This window comes from Oncorhynchus keta, chromosome 22 (assembly GCF_023373465.1).
Source record: "Oncorhynchus keta strain PuntledgeMale-10-30-2019 chromosome 22, Oket_V2, whole genome shotgun sequence".
NCBI lineage: Eukaryota > Metazoa > Chordata > Actinopteri > Salmoniformes > Salmonidae > Oncorhynchus > Oncorhynchus keta.
In genome coordinates this window covers 1,580,993-1,603,535 of record NC_068442.1, presented here as the reverse complement: position 1 = coordinate 1,603,535, position 22,543 = coordinate 1,580,993, and the positions used below count along the sequence as shown (strand labels likewise).

The window sequence follows — 22,543 nt, the reverse complement described above, 5'->3', positions numbered from 1 at the left end:
CAGTGATCACTGAGAACCTGATTGTATTTGGAGGCCAAGTTGGTCAGGATAATATCTATGAGGGTGCCCATGTTTACAGATTTAGAGGTGTACCTGGTGGGTTCCTTGATCATTTGTGTGAGATTGAGGGCATCTAGCTTAGATTGTAGGACTGCCGGGGTGTTAAGCATATCCCAGTTTAGGTCACCTAACAGAACGAACTCTGAAGATAGATGGGGGGGCAATCAATTCACATATGGTGTCCAGGGCACAGCTGGGAGCTGACGGGGGTCTATAAAAGGCGGCAACTGTGAGAGACTTATTTCTGGAGAGATTCATTTTTAAAATTACAAGGTCAAACTGTTTGAGCATAGACCTGGAAAGTAAGCCTGCAAAGTTCTGTCAATCTCTGGAGTAGATTGCAACTCCTCCCCCTTTGGCAGTTCTATCTTGACGGAAAATGTTATAGTTGGGGATGGAAATCTCCCAAATTTTGGTGGCCTTCCAGGATTCAGACACGGCAAGGACATCAGGGTTGGCGGAGTGTGCTAAAGCAGTGAGTAAAACAAACTTAGGGAGGAGGCTTGTGATGTTAACATGCATGAAACCAAGTATTTTTCGGTTACAGAAGTCAGCAAATGAGAGTGCCTGTGGACACGCAGGGCCTGGGTTAACCTCCACATCACCCGAGGAACAGAGGAGGAGTAGGATCCGGGTGCGGCTAAAGGCTATCAAAACTGGTCATCTAGTGCGTTGGGGACAGAGAATAAAAGGAGCAGATTTCTGGGCGTGGTAGAATAGATTCAGGGCATACTGCGCAGACATGGGTATGGTTGGGTGCGGGTACAGTGGAGGTAAACCCAGGCACTGAGTGATGATAAGAGAGGTTGCATCTCTGTACACGCTAGTTATGCTGGGTGAGGTCAAAGGAGTTATCTGTTGTATGTTGAGTGGGACTAGGGGCTCCGCAGTAAACTAAAACAATGGTAACTATCCTAAACAACAGTATACAAGACATATTGACATTTGAGAGAGACATAAAGCGAGGCAAAAAGCAATCACAGGTGGTGATTGGGAGAGCTAGCTAAGACGACAACGGGTAAGACAACAACAGCTAAGACAACAACAGGTAAAATGGCGATGAATGGGCAGGGAGGTTCGGTTAACTACACACAGGGCCTGAGTTCGACGCTGGGGCCGACAGATAAACAAAAAATAAACTAAATGGAGTACCGTGATTAATGAACAGTCCAGCAGGCATCAGCTATGTAGCCCGGTGATCATAGGGTCCAGTGAACAGCAATAGATGGAACAGGGAAGCCGCAGGGAAGTCGTTACTATGCTAGCACGAGGGCTTAAAGTTAGCTGGCTGGGGTAAGTAGAAGCATCTGTTCCGACGTCCGGCAAAGGCCGGTTGAGGGCACAGCGGATGGAGTTACATCGGCAGACCAGTCGTGGTGGTATGGCGGGGCGCCGTGTCGACAAAGGGTCCAGGCCAGATGGTGAGAGAGGTATTGTAGTTGTAGTCATTGCCTGGCTCACGGCTAACTGGTGCTAGCTTCAGGGCAGGGGCGTTAGCCACTATAGCCACTCGGAAGCAGCTAGCTAGCAGCGATGATCTGATGCAAAGGTCCAGAGCTTACGGCAAGGATCCGGTGGAGTAGTGGATTCTAGCTGTGTTGGGGTAGAGTCCGGGAGGCATCAGCTGTGTAGCCGAGTGATCACTGAGTAGGTTGGGAGGTGGACCTGGCTCAGGGCTAGCTTCGGGGCTGGGTCACTTGGTGGCAGCTAGCTAGCGGTGATGATCAGGAGTAATGGTCCAGGGTTTACGGAATCCAGCAGGAATCCAGCATTGTAGTGGAGAGAACAGTCCAATACTGGTAGGCTGGCAAGTATTATCCAGGCTAAAAAACAGCTGGTGTCTCTGCAGAAGGTAAAGGCCGCTAGCAGTGGCTGACAATGACTAAATAGCTTCTGGTTAGCTTCTGATGGTGGTTCTGGCTATAAGGTCTAAAAATATAGCGGATCCATATCACATTGAGTGAGGCGGGTTACCGGAAGGTATATTGAGATTGAAAATAAATAAAAACCCTAACCCTACAAAAATTACATGAGGACGACAAACCACGTCTGCACTGCTACGCCATCTTGGAAAAAGATAGGGTGAACTTCGCCAGGGATGGCCTAAATCAATGCTTATGACAGATTCAGCTCCAGGACCAGCCATAGGGCCAGTTGGCTAATCTTTTGAATATGGCGTAGTAAAAAAACAAACATAATATTAGCTAGGGAGATAAGGTTAGCAAGATAGCTAGCTAGCTAGAAAAGGTTAGCATGCTAGCTAGCTACACTGACAACTGTCAGTGCCCTATTTGTTGATGTTTATCAACTCCACGTGGAAATTCCCATATTCGTGAATATGTATAAACAGCCCTCGTCATTCTTTGCAGGTGGAACCTAAATGTGCATTTCATCTATTGGACAGAAAACTATGTTGAAATAGTGGCCCCAACTTCCTCTGGGGGATATTTTAAGGCAAAAGTCATCCAAAAGTAACTGTAGCCATGTCATTAGGTGGATGTACTCCGTATTCAACACACCCCACACACACCTCTCCCCGCCCCCACCTACCTGCATGTGCTCTATGAGTCCAGTCAGGCCCTGTAGCCAGGTCATCAGGTGGACGTATTGCTCAGTGTTCATGATCTTGATCTCCTTCCTCAGCTCTGGGATGATGGCTCCTGTCCTCCAGCCGTGCTTCAGAGTCAGGTCCTACAGGGAGACGCATAACACCGCAAATAACCAGTTACTTTGATGACGTACATTGTATTTGTACTGTATGTGGAAATGTTGTCACTTTGAATGACTGCTTGTTGTAGCCCAAGCATTTGCAAATTGTTGTTGCACTTACAGCCAGGTCACTGTAAATGTGATCTCCAAAGTACAGCACCTTGGACCCCCTCCAACCAGTGAGTCTCAGGAACTCATATAGGTTTCCCTGAAACAAACACATACCTGTATCAAAGAAAAATGCAATAATTCCAGATCCCACAAAGGAGTTTAAACTCACATTCAATAGCTACATTGAATTGTCCTGTACCTGTTTGTAGATCTTCCCCTTCTCCAGCTTGTGAATCCTGTCCCAATGCAGCACCCCTTTATCTGTTACTCGTCTGAAGGGCCTAGGATGGAACAGAGGTAGAAAAACACTAACACTTTAATTGAAGAGTAGTTACTTTCATGAGGACTTCAACTTGCGGTTGTTGACATAAGCATTTATGGAACGCTTATGTACTGCTTATGAATGTGTCATGAAGTCTTTATGTAGGTACCCTGTGGAGACCAAAAGGGACATAAGAAGTTTAAAGGTCTTTATATAGTTCCAATACTTACTTCCTCCTGTCGTTGAAGAAGCCTGGTTTGTCGGCCTGCACAATGACAATATCAAACAAATCTCTCCAGTCCTTCCCCACGATGTAGTTCATTCCCCGGTCCCTGGGAATTCACATATTAGATGTTATATTAGAATTCACACAGACCACAACAGAATATAGAACACACAGCACACTCTGCCAGTATCAAACATATCTGCACACTCATGAGGGTAGTTCATCAACCGTTTGTTCCATTTTTTAAATCAGTCTCGTTTCAAGCCGTTGCCATTTCATCACAGTAAGGACTGAATGTAGCTCACAAGAATGTAGCTAACATTCCTGTAACCATGACATGAGTAGGTGATGGAAGCTCTTTGATTTAGACCAGTGGATTTGAGTCAAGCCTCCCTGTGAATCTAACAAATGTTGTGGTTGTAAAGCCTAGCTCAGTACTGACGGAAATATCAGAGTAACTTACAGTAACAGTGATACATTTTTTTTGTATCGCATGTGATATCTTCAGAACTTGAACCCACAACACTGCCGTTTGCTAGTGCCAAAGTCTTACCGACTGAGCCACACTGGACCACAAGACGCCTGAACACAGGTTGACGGTTGACACTCACACAAAGTCAAAGGGGCTGTTGGTGATGAGGAACATCTTCTTGCCATCCTCATAGAGCTTCTTCAACACAGCGTGAGTCTGTTCCCCATAGGAAATATAGTTCTCTACAGAGAGAGAGAGAGAGAGAGAAAAGAAAGGGAGAGAAAGATATAGGGGGGTAGTGAAAATATAGTAAAACTGATCTACACTGTCAGACGATTGCTATTGTCTACAGAAAATACATTCTTTCTAGGAACTACAATAATACTACTTCATAGTAATCTCTTTGAAGATACGAGCAATGGCAATGAACTTGATGTAAAACTCTCCTCACATTCTCACAGACATTCATATACATTAGCACAAACACCTGAGATCATTTGTAAAGATACCACATATAACATAACAGACTGCGCTGCCCCAATCAGAGCATACACTCCCCTCTTTCCAATGATCATAAAGTAACTATTTTAGAGAACAACGCAGAGATCGTTGTCAATCCTTACCCATATCTGCCTCCACAGCTCGATACATAATACCCTTCACATGGACATCTCCTATCGCTGCCTGTCAACACAGAGAGAGGATGAGATGTTACAATGGTAGTATTTTGTGGCAGGAGGAATCTTTTTCACAAAATACAGCACTTTACAAACAGTGAGAGGGACAGAAATAAAGTTCAACAAACCATACAACATTTTACAAAAACACATTTACTCGAAGAACAGTGCAGATGGAAAGTTTGGTAACAGAATGATGGTAAAATCTCCTGCAGTTTATGATGTGACCAAAAATCTATTTTGATTATTGAGCTACAGTAAGAGAAGTGGATTAACACCCGGTAACAGAATGACATCATGGGTCCCTGATCTGTACAATACAGAAATGCATATCATTCTCTTCATGGTGATATATCCTGAATAGGTACACAAAAGGTAGAAAAATGTCATATCCTCTTTTGCATGTTTGGGTATTAATTCTAATGAGCTCCGCACCCAAACAAGACCAAATTTGGTTGCTCTGGGCTGGACCATACCTGTACTAATCATAGACATCTATGTTTCACAAGTTTGGACATCACAGTACATACAGCACAGTAAAGTAGAGTTCAGTATAGCACAGTAGAGTATAGTTCAGTACAGTAAATTATAGTGTGCTCTACTGTACTAAACTACTTTACTTTTCTTTACTGTGGTGTATAAACATGTGAAACTTTGACTGGTTCAGATCTGGACTAAATTTCAATGACTTTTCAACGGACGTCTGGTGACAGTCAGTGCTCAGTGGGTGAGAGGGCTGATTAGAGTAAATGGAATTTAAAATGGGCTCATGGGTTGGTGTCAGTAAGAGCCGGGAAAGGTGACATTAACTGGAGAGGGAGAAGAGAGAGAGGGAGAGGTTGTCCAGACTGTTTTCACACTCTTGCTTTGACCACCATGTGACAGAAAGCAAAACAAAACATTGAGCTGAACATAACAGTATGCCAGTGGAAGGGAGGCTAGTAACAGGTGACCAAACTGTGGTTTGTGCCTACTAATTCAGTTGCAGTCTTTTTGTTACAGATTTTGGGGTAATTCTGTTAACAATTTGTGCGGGGATACAGGTTAATCGAGGTCATTTTTACATTTGGTTATGGGTAAAGTGACTATGCATCGATAATAGACAGCACGTAGCAGCAGTGAAAAAAGAGCCTTCCAGACTAGTGATGTTGGACAGGCGGGCAGGTAGCGATCGGTTGAAGAGTATGCATTTAGTTTTACTTGTATTTAAGAGCAATTGGAGGCCACGGAGTTGTATGGCATTGAAGCTTGCCTGGAGGGTTGTTAAGCTTGCCTGGAGGGCCAGAAGTATACAAAATGGTGTCGTCTGCGTAGAGGTGGATCAGAGACTCACCAGCAGCAAGAGCGACATCATTGATGTATACAAAGAGAGTCGGTCCAAGAATTGAACCCTGTGGCACCCCCATAGAGACTTACAGAGGTCCAGACAACAGACCCTCCAATTTGACACACTGAACTCTATCAGAGAAGTAGTTGGTGAACCAGGCGAGGCAATCATTTGAGAAGTGATTGTCCAGATTGTCTAGCACGGCTGATTTGCAGGGGTCCAGATTTTGCAGCTCTTTCAGAACATCAGCTGACTGGATTTGGGAGAAGGAGAAATGAGGAAGGCTTGGGCGAGTTGCTGTGGGGGGTGCAGTGCTGTTGACCGGGGTAGGGGTAGCCAGGTGGAAAGCATGGCCAGCCGTAGAAAAATGCTTATTGAAATTCTCAATTATAGTGGATTTATCAGTGGTTACAGTGTTTCCTATCTTCAGTACAGTGGGCAGCTGGGAGGTGTTCTAATTCTCCATGGACTTTACAGTGTCCCAGAACTTCTTTGAGTTTGTGTTGCAGGAAGCAAATTTCTGCTTGAAAAAGCTAGCCTTGGCTTTTCTAAGTGCCTGTGTATATTGGTTTCTAGCTTGCCTGAAAAGCTGCATATCACAGGGGCTGTTCGATGCTAATGCAGAACGCCATTGGATGTTTTTGTGTTGGTTAAGGGCAGTCAGGTCTGGGGACAAGGGCTATATCTGTTCCTGGTTCTACATTTCTTGAATGGGGCATGCTTATTTAAGATGGTTAGGAAGGCATTTTTTAAATATTTTTAATAACCAGGCATCCTCTACTGACAGGATGAGATCAATATCCTTCCAGGATACCCCGGCCAGGTCGATTAGAAAGGCCTGCTCGCTGAAGTGTTTCAGGGAGCGTTTGACAGTGATGAGTGGAGGTTGTTTGACTGCTGACTCATTACGGATGCAGGCAATGAGGCAGTGATCACTGAGATCTTGGTTGAAGACAGCAGAGGTCTATTTAGAGGGCAAGTTGGTTTGGATGATATCTATGAGGGTGCCCGTGTTTACGGCTTTGGGGAGGTATCTGGTCAGTTTATTGAGAATTTGTGTGAAATTGAGGGCATCAAGCTTAGATTGTAGGATGGCTGGGGTGTTAAGCATATTCCAGTTTAGGTTGCCTAGCAGCATGAGCTCTGAAGATAGATGTGGGGCAATCAGTTCACATATGGTGTCCAGAGCACAGCTGGGGGCAGAGGGTGGTCTATAGCAGGCAGAAACAGTGAGAGACTTGTTTTTAGAGAGGTGGATTTTTAAAAGTAGAAGTTCAAATTGTTTGGGTACAGACCTGGATAGTAGGACAGAACTCTGCAGGCTATATTTGCAGTAGATTGCAACACCGCCCCTTTTGGTAGTTCTATCTTGTCTGAAAATGTTGTAGTTAGTGATGAAAATTTCAGAATTTTTGGTGGTCTTCCTAAGCCAGGATTCAGACACAGCTAGAACATCCGGGTTGGCAGTGTGCTAAAGCAGTGAATAAAACAAACTTAGGGAGGAGGCTTCTCATGTTAACGTGCATGAAATCAAGACTATTACGGTTACTTACGTCATCAAAAGAGAGAGATAACACAAGTAATGTTTCCAACAATTGTTTACAGAGATTATTTCCTTATTAATCCACTGTATCACAATTCCAGTGGGTCAGAAGTTTACATACACTAAGTTGCCTGTACCTTTAAACAGCTTGGAAAATTCCAGAAAATGATGCCATTGCAATAGAAGCTTCTGTTAGACTAAGTTACATTATTTGAGTCAATTGGAGGTGTACCTGTGGATGTATTTCAAGGCCTACCTTCAAACGCAGTGCCTCTCTGCTTGACATCATGGGAAAATCAAAAGAAATCAGCTAAGACCTCAGAAAAAAATATAAGACCTCCAAAAGTCTGGTTCATCCTTGAAGGTACCACGTTCATCTGTACAAACAATAGTATGCAAGTATAAACACCATGGGACCACGCAGCTATACGACGCGTTCTGTCTCCTAGAGATAAACGTACTTTGGTGCGAAAAGTGCGAATCAATCGCAGAACAACAGCAAAGGACCTTGTGAAGATGCTGGAGGAAACAGGTACAAAAGTATCTATATCCATAGTAAAACAGGTCCTATAATCGACATAACCTGAAAGGCAGCTCAGCAAGGAAGAAGCCACTGCTCCAAAACCGCAAAAAAAAAGCCAGACTACGGTTTGCAAAAGCACATGGGAACAAAGCTCGTACTTTTTGGAGAAATGTCCTCTGGTCTGATGGAACAAAAATAGAACTGTTTGGCCATAATGACCACCGTTATTTTTCGAGGGAAAAGGTGGAGGCTTGCAAGCTGAAGAACACCATCCCAACCGTGAAGCACAGGGGTTTCAGCATCATGTTTTGGGGGTGCTTTGCTGCAGGAGGGACTGGTGTACTTCACAAAATAGATGGCTTCATGAGGAAGAAAAATTATGTGGATATATTGAAGCAACATCTCAAGACGTCAGTCAGGAAGTTAAAGCTTGGTTGCAAATGGGTCTTCCAAATGGACAATGATCCCAAGCATACTTCCAAAATTGAGGCAAAATGGCTTGAGGACAACTAAGTCAAGGTATTGGAGTGTCCATCACAAAGCCCTGACCTCAATCCCATAGAGAATTTGTGAACAGAACTGAAAAAGTATGTGTGAGCAAGGAGTCCTACAAACCTGACTCAGTTACACCAGCTCTGCCAGGAGGAATGGGCCAAAATTCACCCAACTTATTGTGGGAAGCTTGTGGAAGGCTACCCCAAACATTTGACCCAAGTTAAACTATTTAAAGGCAATGCTACCAAATATTAATTGAGTGTATGTAAACTTCTGAACCATTGGGAATGGGATGAAATAAATAAAAGCTTAAATAAATAATTCTCTCAACTATTATTCTGACAATTCACATTCTTAAACTAAAGTGGTGATCCCAGCTGACCTAAGACAGGGAATTTTTACTCGGATTAAATGTCAGGAATTGTAAAAAAATCTATATTCAAAAAAATAGTTTAAATGTAGTTGGCTAAGGTGTATGTAAACTTCAGACCTCAACTGTATCTACAGTACTAAATCCATGTGTATATACAGTGGGGCAAAAAGTATTGATTGTGTGCAATTGTGCAAGTTCTCCCACTTAAAAAGATGAGGCTTGTCATTTTCATCATAGGTACACTTCAACTATGACAGACAAAATGAGAGAAAAAAAATCCAAAAATCACATTGTAGGATTTTTAATGAATTTATTTGCAAATTATGGTGGAAAATAAGTAAACAAGTTTCTCTTTGCTTATTTGAGCGGTTCTTGCCATAATATGGACTTGGTCTTTTAACCAAATAGGGCTATCTTCTGTCTACCGCCCCTACCATGTCACAACACAACTGGCATTAAGGAAAGAAATTCCACAAATTAACAAGGCACACCTGTGAATTGAAATGCATTCCAGGTGACTACATCATGAAGCTGGTTGAGAGAATGCCAAGAGTGTGCAAAGCTGTCAAGGCAAAGCGTGGCTACTTTGAAGAATCTCAAATATATTTTCATTTCTTTAACACTTTTGGTTACAACATGATTCCATGTGTGTTATTTTATAGTTTTGATGTCTTCACTATTATTCTACAATATAGAAAATATTAAAAATAAGGAAATAAAAACCTGGAATGAGTAGGTGTATCCAAACTTTTACCTGGTAGTATAAGTATTCACACCCCTGAGTCAAAACCTTGTAGAGCATCTATGGCAGTGATTACAGCTGTGAATATTTCTGGATAAGTCAAATCTAACACCTGAATTTGCCAATTATTATTTTCAAAATTGTTCAATTCTGTCACATTAGTTGCACATTGCTAGACAACCATTTGCAGGTCTTGCCATAGATTTTCAAGCAGATTTAAGTCAAAACTGTCCTCGAACACAGGAACATTCACTGTCTTCTTGGTAAGCAACTTCAGTGTAGATTTGGACTTGTGTTTTAGGTTATTGTCCTGCTGAAAGGTGAATTAATTTCCCAGTGTCTGGTGGAAAGCAGACAATCAAATCAAACTTTGTCTCACGTGCCGAATACAACAGGTTCACCTTACAGTGAAATGCTTACTTACAAGCCTTTAACCAACAATGCAGTTAAGAAAATAGCCCCCCCCCCATAAAAAAAGAGATTAGAATAACAAATAATTAAAGAGCAGCAGTAAATAACAATTGCGGGCTATATACAGGGGGCACCGGTATCGCCGTAATATGTACATACATAGATAATAACAGAGTAGCAGCAGCAACATAGAAGGGGGGTGGGGGGGGACAATGCAAATAGTCTGGGTAGCCATTTGACTAGCTGTACAGGAGTCTTATGGCTTGGGGGTAGAAGCTGTTTAGAAGCCTCTTGGAACTAGACTTGGCACTTCGGTACCGCTTGCCGTGCGATAGCAGAGAGAACAGTCTACGAATAGGGTGGTTGGAGTCTTTGACAATTTCTAGGGCCTTCCTCTGACACCGCCTTAGAGGTCCTTGTTGGCAGGAATCTTGACCCCGGTGATGTACTACCAGATGTAGTGCCTTGCGGTCGGAAGCCGAGCAGATGCCATACCAGGCACTGCCATACCAGGCAGTGGTGCAGCCGTAAAACATTGAGGATCTGAGGACCCATGCCAAATTTTTTTAGTCTCCTGTGGGAGAACAGGTTTTGTCGTGCCCTCTTCACGACTGTCTTGGTGTGCTTGGACCATGTTAGTTTGTTGGTGACGTGGACACCAAAGAACTTGAAGCTCTCAACCTGCTCCACTACAGCCCCATCGATGAGAAAGGAAGCGTGCTCGGTCCTCCTTTTCCTGTAGTCCACAATCAGGGGGAGGTTAGGAGAGGTTGTTGTCCTGGCAGGGGGAGGTTGTTGTCCTGGCACCACATGGTCAGGTCTCTGGCCATGCAGTCATGAGTGAACAGGGAGTACAGGAGGGGACAGAGAATGCACCCATGAGGGGCCCCCGTGTTGAGGATCAGCGTGGCGGATGTGTTGTTGCCTACCCTTACCACCTGGGGGCAGCCCGTCAGGACATCCAGGATCCGGTTGCAGATGGAGGTGTTAAGTCCCAGGGTCCTTAGCTTAGTGATGAGCTTTGAGGGCACTATGGTGTTTAACTATGGTGTTGAACGCTGAGCTGAATAGCATTCTCACATAGGTGTTCCTTTTGTCTGGGTGTGAAAGGGCAGTGTGAAGTGCAATAGAGATTGCATCATCTGTGGATCGGTTGGGATGCTATGCAAATTGGAGTGGGTCTAGGGTTTCTGGGATAATGGTATTGATGTGGGCCATGACCAGCCTTTCAAAGCATGGCTTTCATGGCTACAGATGTGAGTGCTATGGGTCAGTAGTCATTTAGGCAGGTTACCTTAAGAGTTACTGGGCACAGGGACTATGGTGGTCTGCTTGAAACACATTGGTATTACAGACTCGGTCAGGGAGAGGTTGAAAATGTCAGTAAAGACACTTGCCAGTTGGTCAGTGCACATCCTGGTAATCCATCTGGCGCTGCGGTCTTGAGAAATGTTGACCTGTTTAAAGGTCTTACTCACATCAGCTGCGGAGAGTGTGTTCACACAGTCGTCCGGAACAACCGATGCTCTCATGCATGTTTTCAGTGTTACTTGCCTCGAAGCTTTGACTCTCTATGTCCCCTATCCTCCAGGCCGGCTCGGTCCTCCCCTCCCGCTCCGTGGCTCGACGACTCATTGCGAGCACACAGAACAGGGCTCCGGGCAGCCGAGCGGAAATGGAGGAAAACTAGCCTCCCTGCGGACCTGGCATCCTTTCACTCCCTCCTCTCTACATTTTCCTCCTCTGCCTCTGCTGCTAAAGCCACTTTCTACCACTCTAAATTCCAAGCATCTGCCTCTAACCCTAGGAAGCTCTTTGCCACCTTCTCCTCCCTCCAGAATCCTCCTCCCCCCTCCCCCTCCTCCCTCTCTGCAGATGACTTCGTCAACCATTTTGAAAAGAAGGTCGACGACATCCGATCCTCGTTTGCTAAGTCAAACGACACCGCTGGTTCTGCTCACACTGCCCTACCCTGTGCTCTGACCTCTTTCTCCCCTCTCTCTCCAGATGAAATCTCGCGTCTTGTGACGGCCAACAACCTGCCCGCTCGACCCTATCCCCTCCTCTCTTCTCCAGACCATTTCCGGAGACCTTCTCCCTTACCTCACCTCGCTCATCAACTCATCCCTGACCGCTGGCTACGTCCCTTCCGTCTTCAAGAGAGCGAGAGTTGCACCCCTTCTGAAAAAAACCTACACTCGATCCCTCCGATGTCAACAACTATACAGACCAGTATCCCTTCTTTCTTTTCTCTCCAAAACTCTTGAACGTGCCGTCCTTGGCCAGCTCTCCCGCTATCTCTCTCAGAATGACCTTCTTGATCCAAATCAGTCAGGTTTCAAGACTAGTCATTCAACTGAGACTGCTCTTCTCTGTATCACGGAGGCGCTCCGCACTGCTAAAGCTAACTCTCTCTCCTCTGCTCTCATCCTTCTAGACCTATCGGCTGCCTTCGAAACTGTGAACCATCAGATCCTCCTCTCCACGAGTTGGGCATCTCCGGCGCGGCCCACGCTTGGATTGCGTCCTACCTGACAGGTCGCTCCTACCAGGTGGCGTGGCGAGAATCTGTCTCCTCACCACGCGCTCTCACCACTGGTGTCCCCCAGGGCTCTGTTCTAGGCCCTCTCCTATTCTCGCTATACACCAAGTCACTTGGCTATGTCATAACCTCACATGGTCTCTCCTATCATTGCTATGCAGACGACACACAATTAATCTTCTCCTTTCCCCCTGACCAGGTGGCGCATCTCTGATGTCTCCTGGACATCACACCCTGTCGGCAAGACGGAGCGCTCTTCCTTCTCAACTAACATCTAAGAAGGCGGTGGACAACACCCCGTTCTCAACTAACATCAAGGCGGTGGCCCCTGTAGGTTCATGCTCTACAACATCCGCAGAGTACGACCCTGCCTCACACAGGAAGCGGCGCAGGTCCTAATCCAGGCACTTGTCATCTCCCGTCTGGATTACTGCAACTCGCTGTTGGCTGGGCTCCCTGCCTGTGCCATTAAACCCCTACAACTCATCCAGAACGCCGCAGCCCGTCTGGTGTTCAACCTTCCCAAGTTCTCTCACGTCACCCCGCTCCTCCGCTCTCTCCACTGGCTTCCAGTTGAAGCTCGCATCCGCTACAAGACCATGGTGCTTGCCTACGGAGCTGTGAGGGGAACGGCACCTCAGTACCTCCAGGCTCTGATCAGGCCCTACACCCAAACAAGGGCACTGCGTTCATCCACCTCTGGCCTGCTCGCCTCCCTACCACTGAGGAAGTACAGTTCCTGCTCAGCCCAGTCAAAACTGTTCGCTGCTCTGGCCCCCAATGGTGGAACAAACTCCCTCACGACGCCAGGACAGCGGAGTCAATCACCACCTTCCGGAGACACCTGAAGAAACCCCACCTCTTTAAGGAATACCTAGGATAGGATAAAGTAATCCTTCTCACCCCCCTTAAAAGATTTAGATGCACTATTGTAAAGTGGCTGTTCCACTGGATGTCATAAGGTGAATGCACCAATTTGTAAGTCGCTCTGGATAAGAGCGTCTGCTAAATGACTTAAATGTAATGTAAATGAAGCGAGCATACAAGTTGTTTAGCTCCCTTTGTTGTCTTTAAGAGTCAGCTATGACTCTGTGAAACATAAGATATTATAGTTCATGTCCTGTTGGTAGGATATACGTGCTTTCAGTTCGTCCCATTTATTTTCCAGCGATTGAACGTTAGCTAGCAGGATGGAAGGCAAAGGCAGATTAGCCACTTGTCGCTTGATCCTCACAAAGCACCCTGATCTTATTCCGCAAAATCTCAGTTTCCTCTAGGATTTGCCTGTGCTGGGCTCCATTTAGTTTTTTAAAATCCTGAAAACTCCCTAGTCCTTAACGATTACAAGCATAACAAGCCTCTCCTTTCAGATCTCTACTGCCAATGACTGGAACGAACTACAAAAATCTCTGAAACTGGAAACACTTATCTCCCTTACTAGCTTTAAGCACCAGCTATCAGAGCAGCTCACAGATTACTACACCTGTACATAGCCCATCTATAATTTAGCCCAAACACCTACCTTCCCCTACTGTATTTATTTATTTTGCTCCTTTGCACCCCATTATTTCTCTCTACTTTGCACCTTCTTCCACTGCAAATCTACCATTCCAGTGTTTTGCTTGCTATATTGTATTTACTTCGCCACCATGGCCTTTACCTCCCTTATCTCACCTCATTTGCTCACATTGTATATAGACATATTTTTCTACTGTATGTTTGTTTTACTCCATGTGTAACTCTGTTGTTGCATGTGTTGAACTGCTTTGCTTTATCTTGGCCAGGTCGCAATTGTAAATGAGAACTTGTTCTCAACTTGCCTACCTAGTTAAATGAAGGTGAAATAAATAAATAAAATATCAAAACCATGATGCATCCACCACCATGCTTGAAAATATGGAGACAGTTACTCAGTTGTGTTGTATTTGATCCAAACATAATTAAAGGCTTTGCGTTTAAGCCAAAAAGTGTTTCTTTTATTTCATTTAACTAGGCAAGTCAGTTAAGAACAAATTCTTATTTACAATGACGGCCTACCCCGGCCAAACCCGGACGACGCTGGGCTAATTGTGCACCGCACCTATGGGTCTCCCAATCACGGCCGGTGTGATACAGCCTAGATTCGAACTCTTGTTCTGAGATGCAGTGCCTTAGATTGCTGCGCCACTCGGGAGCCCCATGTTTATTTGCAGTATGACTTTAGTGACTCGTTTAGGAATATTTGTAATCTTCTTTTCACGCTGTCATTTAAGTCATAATTGTGGAGTAACTACAATGTTGATCCATCCTCAGTTTTCTTCCTTCACAGCCATTGAACTCTGTAGCTGTATTAATCTGTTCAACTCTGAGTGGTTGTTTTGGACCTGGTACCAGAAAAAAAGAAAAGTGATATCATTTGAAAAGCTACAGTTCTTGTCTTTTGGAAATCGAACTCAAATCTTACTGCTGGCAATGTCGTACAAATCCTTGAATGGGACAAGAAGTAAGAAATTCCCTCATCTGCCTGTGTCTTATTTTAAATAACTATAGCTTCAAAGCCCTGATTGCTACGGCCATTTTAAGATGTCGGCTTGAAGATCCGTTCAGCCGTTTTTGGCACAGTGACTGACTACCCAAACCAAATGCAACTGCTATCTAGTGGACGACCTGGGAATCAAACAGGGGTTATTTACATCAAAGGATAGGTAGAGCCTTCCGCTTGCTCCACACATGTACAGTAGTATATAATTCCTGTAAGATGAAAAATGAAGGCAGAAGCTCTGCGCTTAAAATTCCTATGGGAATTTGCGCATGTTTAGAGCTCCACCATCAGGTAACATTTCAGACCATTTTCTGATCTTCATTTCATTAAAACCTTTTTGAACAGTAATTGGTCTACAAGCCAATTTGAAAGGAGATTCTCCATTGAACATGATTCGAACTAGTCCAGAACTAGGCTTAACCTGTGTCTGGGAAACTGCCTCTCCCTATGAGGTTTCCCCCATCGGCTGCAGTTCCAGTCCAAAGAGGGTGTCTTTGGAACACCACTGTTCTGGTCTGTTTACCTTGACGTCTTTGTAGAGGTGGACAGGCTCGTAGTCGATGTTGTGCTTCATAAAGTAGTCATTAACACAGCACAGTAGGTTCATCTCTGGAAGGGAGAAGATATCCATGAACTGTTTCATAGTGTGGCCATGGGAACTCTGTGGAGGATAGAGGGGAGATTATTAAAGATCAGATAGTGCTTTTACACCTGCATAGTTTGCTGTTTGGGGTTTTAGGCTGGGTTTCTGTACAGCACTTTGAGATATCAGCTGATGTACGAAGGGCTATATAAATAAATTTGATTTGATTTGAGATAGGACAAGACACTAGTAAAGTGAGGTGTTACTAGGATATGCAAAAGAGAAGTGTATCCCTAACCTCTGCAAACAGAAGTACATTCTGTATATAGTTAGCAAGCACATGTAAGACTTGCTTCTGGGTTGACTAATTACCTATAATTGGGCTCCACAGGGTAGAAACATAATACTACAGTATCGTAGTGGTGAAAAAAGTTCATGACCACAGTGACTGGGATAAACAGAGTGGCCTTGCTGCGAAATGTAAAAAGGTAAGTTTATCACGGTAAATTAGGCTGATCTGTATATAGTGAATGTAGAAGGGTAGAGGAGATGAGCCCTACTTTGCCATAAAAGTCACTCATATTCTCCAGAGGAACGTGGCAGCCGTCGTACATGGCAATCACCTCCTTGTCTGGCACCGGGTGAAGACCCCTACATGTGACAAGAGAACACTTCCAGACTCATATTAAGCATCTCCAATCAAAAATCAAATCTAGAATTCGGCTTCCTATTTCGCAACAAAGCATCCTTCACTCATGGTGCCAAATATACCCTCGTAAAGCTGACTAACCTACCGATCCTTGACGATGTCGTTTACAAAATAGCCTCCAAAATTCTACTCAGAAAACTGGATGCAGTCTACCACAGTACCATCCGTTTTGTCACCAAAGCCCCATATACCACCCACCACTGCGACCTGTACGCTCTCGTCGGCTGGCCCTCGCTACATATTCGTCGCCAGACCCACTGGCTCCAGGTCATCTTTTTTTTTTATATATATTTTTTTAACCTTTATTTTACTCGGCAAGTCAGTTAAGAACAAATTCTTATTTTCAATGACGGCCTAGGAACAGTGGGTTAACTGCCTGTTCAGGGGCAGAACGACAGATTTGTACCTTGTCAGCTCGGGGATTCGAACTTGCACCCTTTCGGTTACTAGTCCAACGCTCTAGGCTACCCTGCCGCCCCAATCTATAAGTCTCTGCTAGGTAAAGCCACTCCTTAGCTCAGCTCACTGGTCACCATAACACCCAGCCGTGACAGGTATATCTCACTGGTCATCCCCAATGCCAACGTCTCCTTTGACCACCTTTCCTTCCAGTTCTCTGCTGCCAATGACTGAAACAAATTGCAAAAAATAAAATGAAAAATGATTGGCTGAAGTTGGAGACATATCTCCCTCACTAACTTTAAGCATCAGCTATCTGAGCAGCTTACCGATCGCTGCAGCTGTACATAGCCCATCTGTAAGTAGCACATCCCACTACCTCCCTCATCCCCATATTGTTTTTATTGACTTTTTTGCTCTTCCGCACACTAGTATTTCTACTTGCACATCAATCACTCCAGTGTTAATTTGTTAATTGTTATTACTTCGCTACTATGGCCTATTTATTGCCTTATCTCCTTACTCCATTTGCACACACTGTATATATATATTTTTCTATAGTGTTACTGACTGTACTTTTGCTTATCCCATGTGTAACTCTTGTGTTGTTTTTTGTCGCACTGCTTTGCTTTATCTTGGCCAGGTCGCAGTTGTAAATGAGAACTTGTTCTCAACTGGCCTACCTGGTAAAATAAAAAATAAAAATACAAGTTTGTACTATCATACACTTCCAATATGCCACTCCATCCATATGTTTAAATCCAAAAGAGTGTTGAATGTAAAGGTATTGATTGTAAACTGTGATAGTACATACCTGTATACTGTTCCCAACTGGATGTAGTGAAAGGCATCTATCTTCATCAGTAATGCCTGGAACAAATAATTGATTAACACAAATTAGAAAAAGATTGGCACTTGTCAGCCAATCAGAAATGTAATATTCACACAAGCAGTGATATAAAGCCTTATAACAGCTACAGATAACTGGAAAAATTAAGGATATGCTTGGCATTGCGCATGGTGATCTTAGGCTTGTGTGGCACTGCTCGGCCATGGAAACCCATTTCATGAAGCTCCCGACGAACAGTCATTGTGCTGATGTTGCTTCCAGATAGTTTGGAACTTGGTAGTGAGTGTTGCATTCGAGGACAGACGATTTATGCGCTACCCGCTTCAGCACTCGACTGCCCCACTCTGTGAACTTGTGTGGCCTTCCAGTTCACTGGCTGAGCTGTTGTTGCTCCTAGACGTTTCAATAACAGTAACAGCAATAACAGCACTTACAGTTGACTGGGGCAGCTCTAGCAGGGCAGAACATCTTTCTTGTTGGAAAGATGGCATCCTATGTTGAAAGTCACTGTGCTATTCAGTAAGGCCATTCTACTGCCAATGTGTGTCTATGGAGATTGCATGGCTATGTGCTCACTTTTATACACCTGCCAGCAACAGGCGTGGCTGAAATAGCTGAATCCACTCATTTGAAAAGGTTGTCCACATACTTTTGTGTATATATAGTACATATTGAAAACAGGTGCTTCCACACAGGTCTGGTCTGTGAGTTAAGTAATTAACATCCCACCAGAGTCATGTATAAAAATGCCCAGTTGCCCATTACACATATCAACCATGCTCACCTTTTGGACATCATAGTGCAGTCCCCTGACAACAAAGTTTGGGATGTACTCGTACTCACGCAGGCCCTCGGGGTACTAAAGAGGAAGGAAAATAGATGTTCTCAGAGCTTTGAGTGGAACACAAATGTCTCATATCAACTAAATTGAGAAGTGTGCAGAGTCTACTGAAAAAGTTATCGTCAGTGTCATTCAATCATTGAAGAAAAACTCATCATAGAAGACCTTGAAAGGAATTGAAAAGGCAAGAGACTTCAGAGAATTTCCCACGACTACGGAAAAAAATATTTGTCAACTTGAATAGGGTGACACTGACACCAAATAGAATATCTCACTATGGAAGAAAAATGAGTGTTGAATCAAATGGAGGGGGAGAATTGTCACGGTTAAACAAAAAAAACACGGCCTGACTATGGTCTGTCAAGTACAACAGAATTACATAGCCTAATAAAATAGCTTTCTGTTTCTATGATTATTATGTATCTGGAGCAGATTTCATCATCACATGAAAGAGCAGAGGAAAAGCAGAGAAAAAGAAACCTGGTCAGATTTGTTAATGCTGTCTTGTAAACTCCTATGATCTGGCATGCCAAGGACTAGAAAAGCTGTTTCTGTCTTCTTACCAACTCATATGTGACCAACCGGCTCAATTCAGTCTTATGTGGCAAAATATGAAAGTGTTTTTATTTTATTTTTTACATTGGATAAAAGTAGAGACTCAGAGCTACACAATGGTATATCATACACTACAGTTAAGGAACAATGGGAAGGTAATTCTGCTTTGAAAGTTGATAAACTTATAACCTCACTTTTTAGAAATTGTCCTTTGAATGTTTTGGTACACCTACAGGAGAGCTCTTCTTTGTCTACACCCATTCAGCATTGTTCACACCCGCTTAAGCTTTAGCCCCACCCATCTCTTTAAGGGTTGATCTGAGCGTTCTGTCCTAACAGCAGTCAAGCACCCAAGCTAACTGGCTAATGTTGGCTTAGCTACTTCCAGACACAAATAAGAGAAGAGCTCACTGACCATTTAACTCGCCATAGCAGAGCTCATTAGGCAGTTTTTATGCTATCCAGAGCATTGGTGACTGCAACTGTGCTGCTGGCAACAATTCAAGCTTTTTTGCCAACGTTTACTGACACCGGCCATATTCAAAGGGTGGTAAGCGTTCGTATATTCGTCAGTCATTCTGTGCTCTGGTACACTCAGATGAGAGTGCTCTGAAATTGGAGTAGATATCTGGTAAATTCACTCTGGCTAAGTCTATCAACAGTTGTTGCAGTGAGATCATTAACATTCTACTTGCATAGCGGAGTCTTTTGTTTAGACATGTTGCTAGCTAGCTAAACAATGAACCATAATTCCAAATCATGACGTTACTACCCTGCATGAATCTACAGGTAGCTAACCAACCAGGTTCAATGTTCAAACAGTCTATAACTAGCAAAGCAAATGGCTCTGAGATACAAATAATATTGCTACACAGATCATATACGTTAGCTAGCGAGCCAGCCAGCCAGCCAGCTAGCTAACTTGAAATGAAAACCACTGACAAAATTAGAAACGTGTAATATCTGAAAATGTAGCCAGCTAGACTCTCTTATCCATATACATGGATGGACACTTCCCTCTCTGCCACGGATGCCATGGTTGCCCTTAGTTTGAAGATGTAATCCAGAGACAGGCGTTTTCTTTATCTCCTTAGCTATCATACTCTAATTCCACTGATTTCAAAAACTCGGTCCTCCAGAAAGTGGAGAGCAACACTTATGCAGTTCTACTGTGCAATATATGTTTTTAAAAGCCGCGTTAGACAGGATTACCCACACATGACCAGCTCAAATAGACAGAAGGGTGCTAGGCATGTCCAGGCCACTCGTTATATCAGCCAATCATGGCTAGTGGGAAGGTTGCTCTCTTTTTCTGTGGCTAAACCAACTAGGGTCGTAATTTAACAATTCATTCGTATTTACAGAAGGCATACATGTTTGTTATTAAGGCACATGAAAGTTCACATGTTCGAACGGCATTTCTGCCAAAAAACGCATTCAAATGGCTCTCCTGCAAAGTAGTGACGCGCACCATATGCCTAGTTTCCTGAAACAAGTCACATATGGTTATTGTCATGCCAGTGGCAGTTTGGCATGACAATGACTGTAGGAGATGGCTGGCTACACAGCACAAATAGATTTGGCATGACAATGACCATAACATTTGGCTATTTTGTATCTGCTGTCTTGCCAAGTTCTACTGATAAGACAGCACAAACATATCTGGGACACCATGCTAGAGGAACAGACTCTGGTCCCAGATCAGTTTGTGCTATCTTGCCATTCATTGTCAAGCCAACCTTGGCCCCAGTGAGCAATTGGCAATATGGCACAAACTTGGTATGACAATTAACATAAGTGTTGTCAAGAGAGCATTAACAGATCCGGGATCAGACTACTGTTCCTCTGCATCCCTGTCACATGAAAGATCCCTCTGGTACAGATCTGAGTTCAGCCTAGACTGGAGGAACAGACTACGTACCCTGTGCTCCTGGATGAGGATGTCCCGTGCGATGTTGAAGATGAGGGTGTGGAGGTGCCTGGAGTAGAAAGCCAGGGTGTAGTCATAGTCAAACCCATAGATCTCTATATCGTGCAGACTCATCTCATTATTGGCAAAGATAGTGTTGGGGTTCACACTGTTCTTAGATATCACTGGGATCAAGGCTAAAATAGAGGGAAGAAATAGGGTGAAGACATTTATATGGTTAGGGTTAGTGTCCCCATATGGCCATATCTCCATGTTACATCGCTTGTTTACGGAAGACAGACGGAAGACACTATATAGTGTGCTCCAAACACCTGTGTGTGTATGTGTAACTGGGGAGGTGTAGTTAGTCAACCGGTGGCACACAGCTTGTGGATCTGTGCAAAACCAGTTTGAAAGTGATAATCATTTACTTTTCTAAACTTTAAAACACATAGTTGGAAATGTAGTTCACATGGAGCCAAATGTGGGTGAATGTAACTGCTAAAAACCCAACATACAGAGAAGGGTTTTCAAGAGCTTGGTGACCCCTGGCCCCTTCTATGGTGGACACGATGAGTCCACTGCCCATTTGCTGGGTCTCAAAAGCCTGTATTCCAGAGACTACGGGAGGGAGAGCAAGCAATCACAGTGTAAAACAACATGCCAGTGTCACAGTCTATGTCCATTCAGTCAGTCAACAACAGTTCAGGATGCCTTTGACATTGTGCCATTGACAGTGGTCACCAGCAGGTGAAATGTCCAGTGTCTCTGGTACAATAATAAATACTTGTAAGTGGTAGCTACAATAATAGGTACCCGTTTTAAACTGGTACAATAACTGGCATACAATAAGTACTTATTATTGACATGCCACCCCTGGTACAGTAGCTAGCTAAGTGCAAGTTACACCGAGTCTTTCAAAGGAATATGCTACAGAGTAATGAGTTATTGGACAATGTTGTTTTGCATCCTAAACCACACTTGTTTTCATTGAATTCAACAAATGCATGCCCTACCTTCGGTCTGTTTTTTGGTTTCGTTGTAAATAGACCACAACCAGTTGGTCATGTCCTGGCCACTTGCGGAACTGGTACACATAGTAGCCTCCCTATAGATTTTGGCACCGGATTGTTGCGCCAAAACCTTCCCAGTGACCCTACCACGGAACACTGCACGGAAATTCATATCCAATAACCGAGCGAGTCGAGTCTTCCGCGCCACCCGATCGACGATGTGAAGTGGTGTTCCGTGCGTATGTATGTAGTTGTAGCAAATTAACAACTTATTATTTTTTAACAGACTACACAAGTACAGTGACAACGGCGTCATGACTAGTCGCCTTCAGTTTGTCAGTAACCAGCGTGTAGGTCGTGGGCTCTACGTAAATGCACTCTGTTAGAGCACTCTTCTGTAAATACAGAAACCGAATCGAACCACGCTCTTCTGTGGCAACGTCACTTCCTTGGTTCGACTCACAACACCGTAGATATAGATAGAGGACTAAGTTTTGAATCTGAGTCATTATAGTGTCTGCGACGGCATGGGCAGAGCCATTGAGGCTGTCTCCATGGTGAAGTAATAAAGACCCAGGACATTATTCCAACAGGGTCACCAGGAGGGATCAGCCAATGAAGTTGGAAGTACCGCCCAGTTGACGACGTGAAAATGGTGAAAGCCCTCAATGGTGCTTTTTAGCCATTTAG

The 22,543-nt window shown here is 44.0% G+C and overlaps 1 protein-coding gene across 5 annotated transcripts in view; it reads right to left on the bottom strand.

The window, feature by feature from the left end:
• Positions 1-22,543, bottom strand: part of LOC118400918 (5'-nucleotidase domain-containing protein 3) — a 30,351-nt gene extending 7,808 nt beyond the window's left edge. For 3 of the 5 annotated variants that reach the window (XR_004829137.2, XM_035797931.2, XM_035797932.2), the window contains exons 1-12: positions 21,857-22,538; positions 20,853-21,037; positions 18,320-18,394; positions 17,500-17,555; positions 16,138-16,228; positions 15,518-15,655; positions 4,464-4,524; positions 3,980-4,082; positions 3,373-3,474; positions 3,080-3,161; positions 2,891-2,977; positions 2,611-2,751 (exon numbers count right to left, since the gene is read on the bottom strand). Coding sequence is in view for 4 of the 5 variants with exons in the window: in XM_035797931.2 (XP_035653824.1) it covers positions 2,611-2,751; positions 2,891-2,977; positions 3,080-3,161; positions 3,373-3,474; positions 3,980-4,082; positions 4,464-4,524; positions 15,518-15,655; positions 16,138-16,228; positions 17,500-17,555; positions 18,320-18,394; positions 20,853-21,037; positions 21,857-22,169 (1,434 nt within the window). In the remaining variant the exon portion in view is untranslated. Of the gene's footprint in view, positions 1-2,610; positions 2,752-2,890; positions 2,978-3,079; positions 3,162-3,372; positions 3,475-3,979; positions 4,083-4,463; positions 4,525-15,517; positions 15,656-16,137; positions 16,229-17,499; positions 17,556-18,319; positions 18,395-20,852; positions 21,038-21,358; positions 21,462-21,856 lie in introns of all 5 variants that reach the window. The other 2 variants (XM_035797933.2, XM_035797929.2) reach the window with 2 other exon arrangements.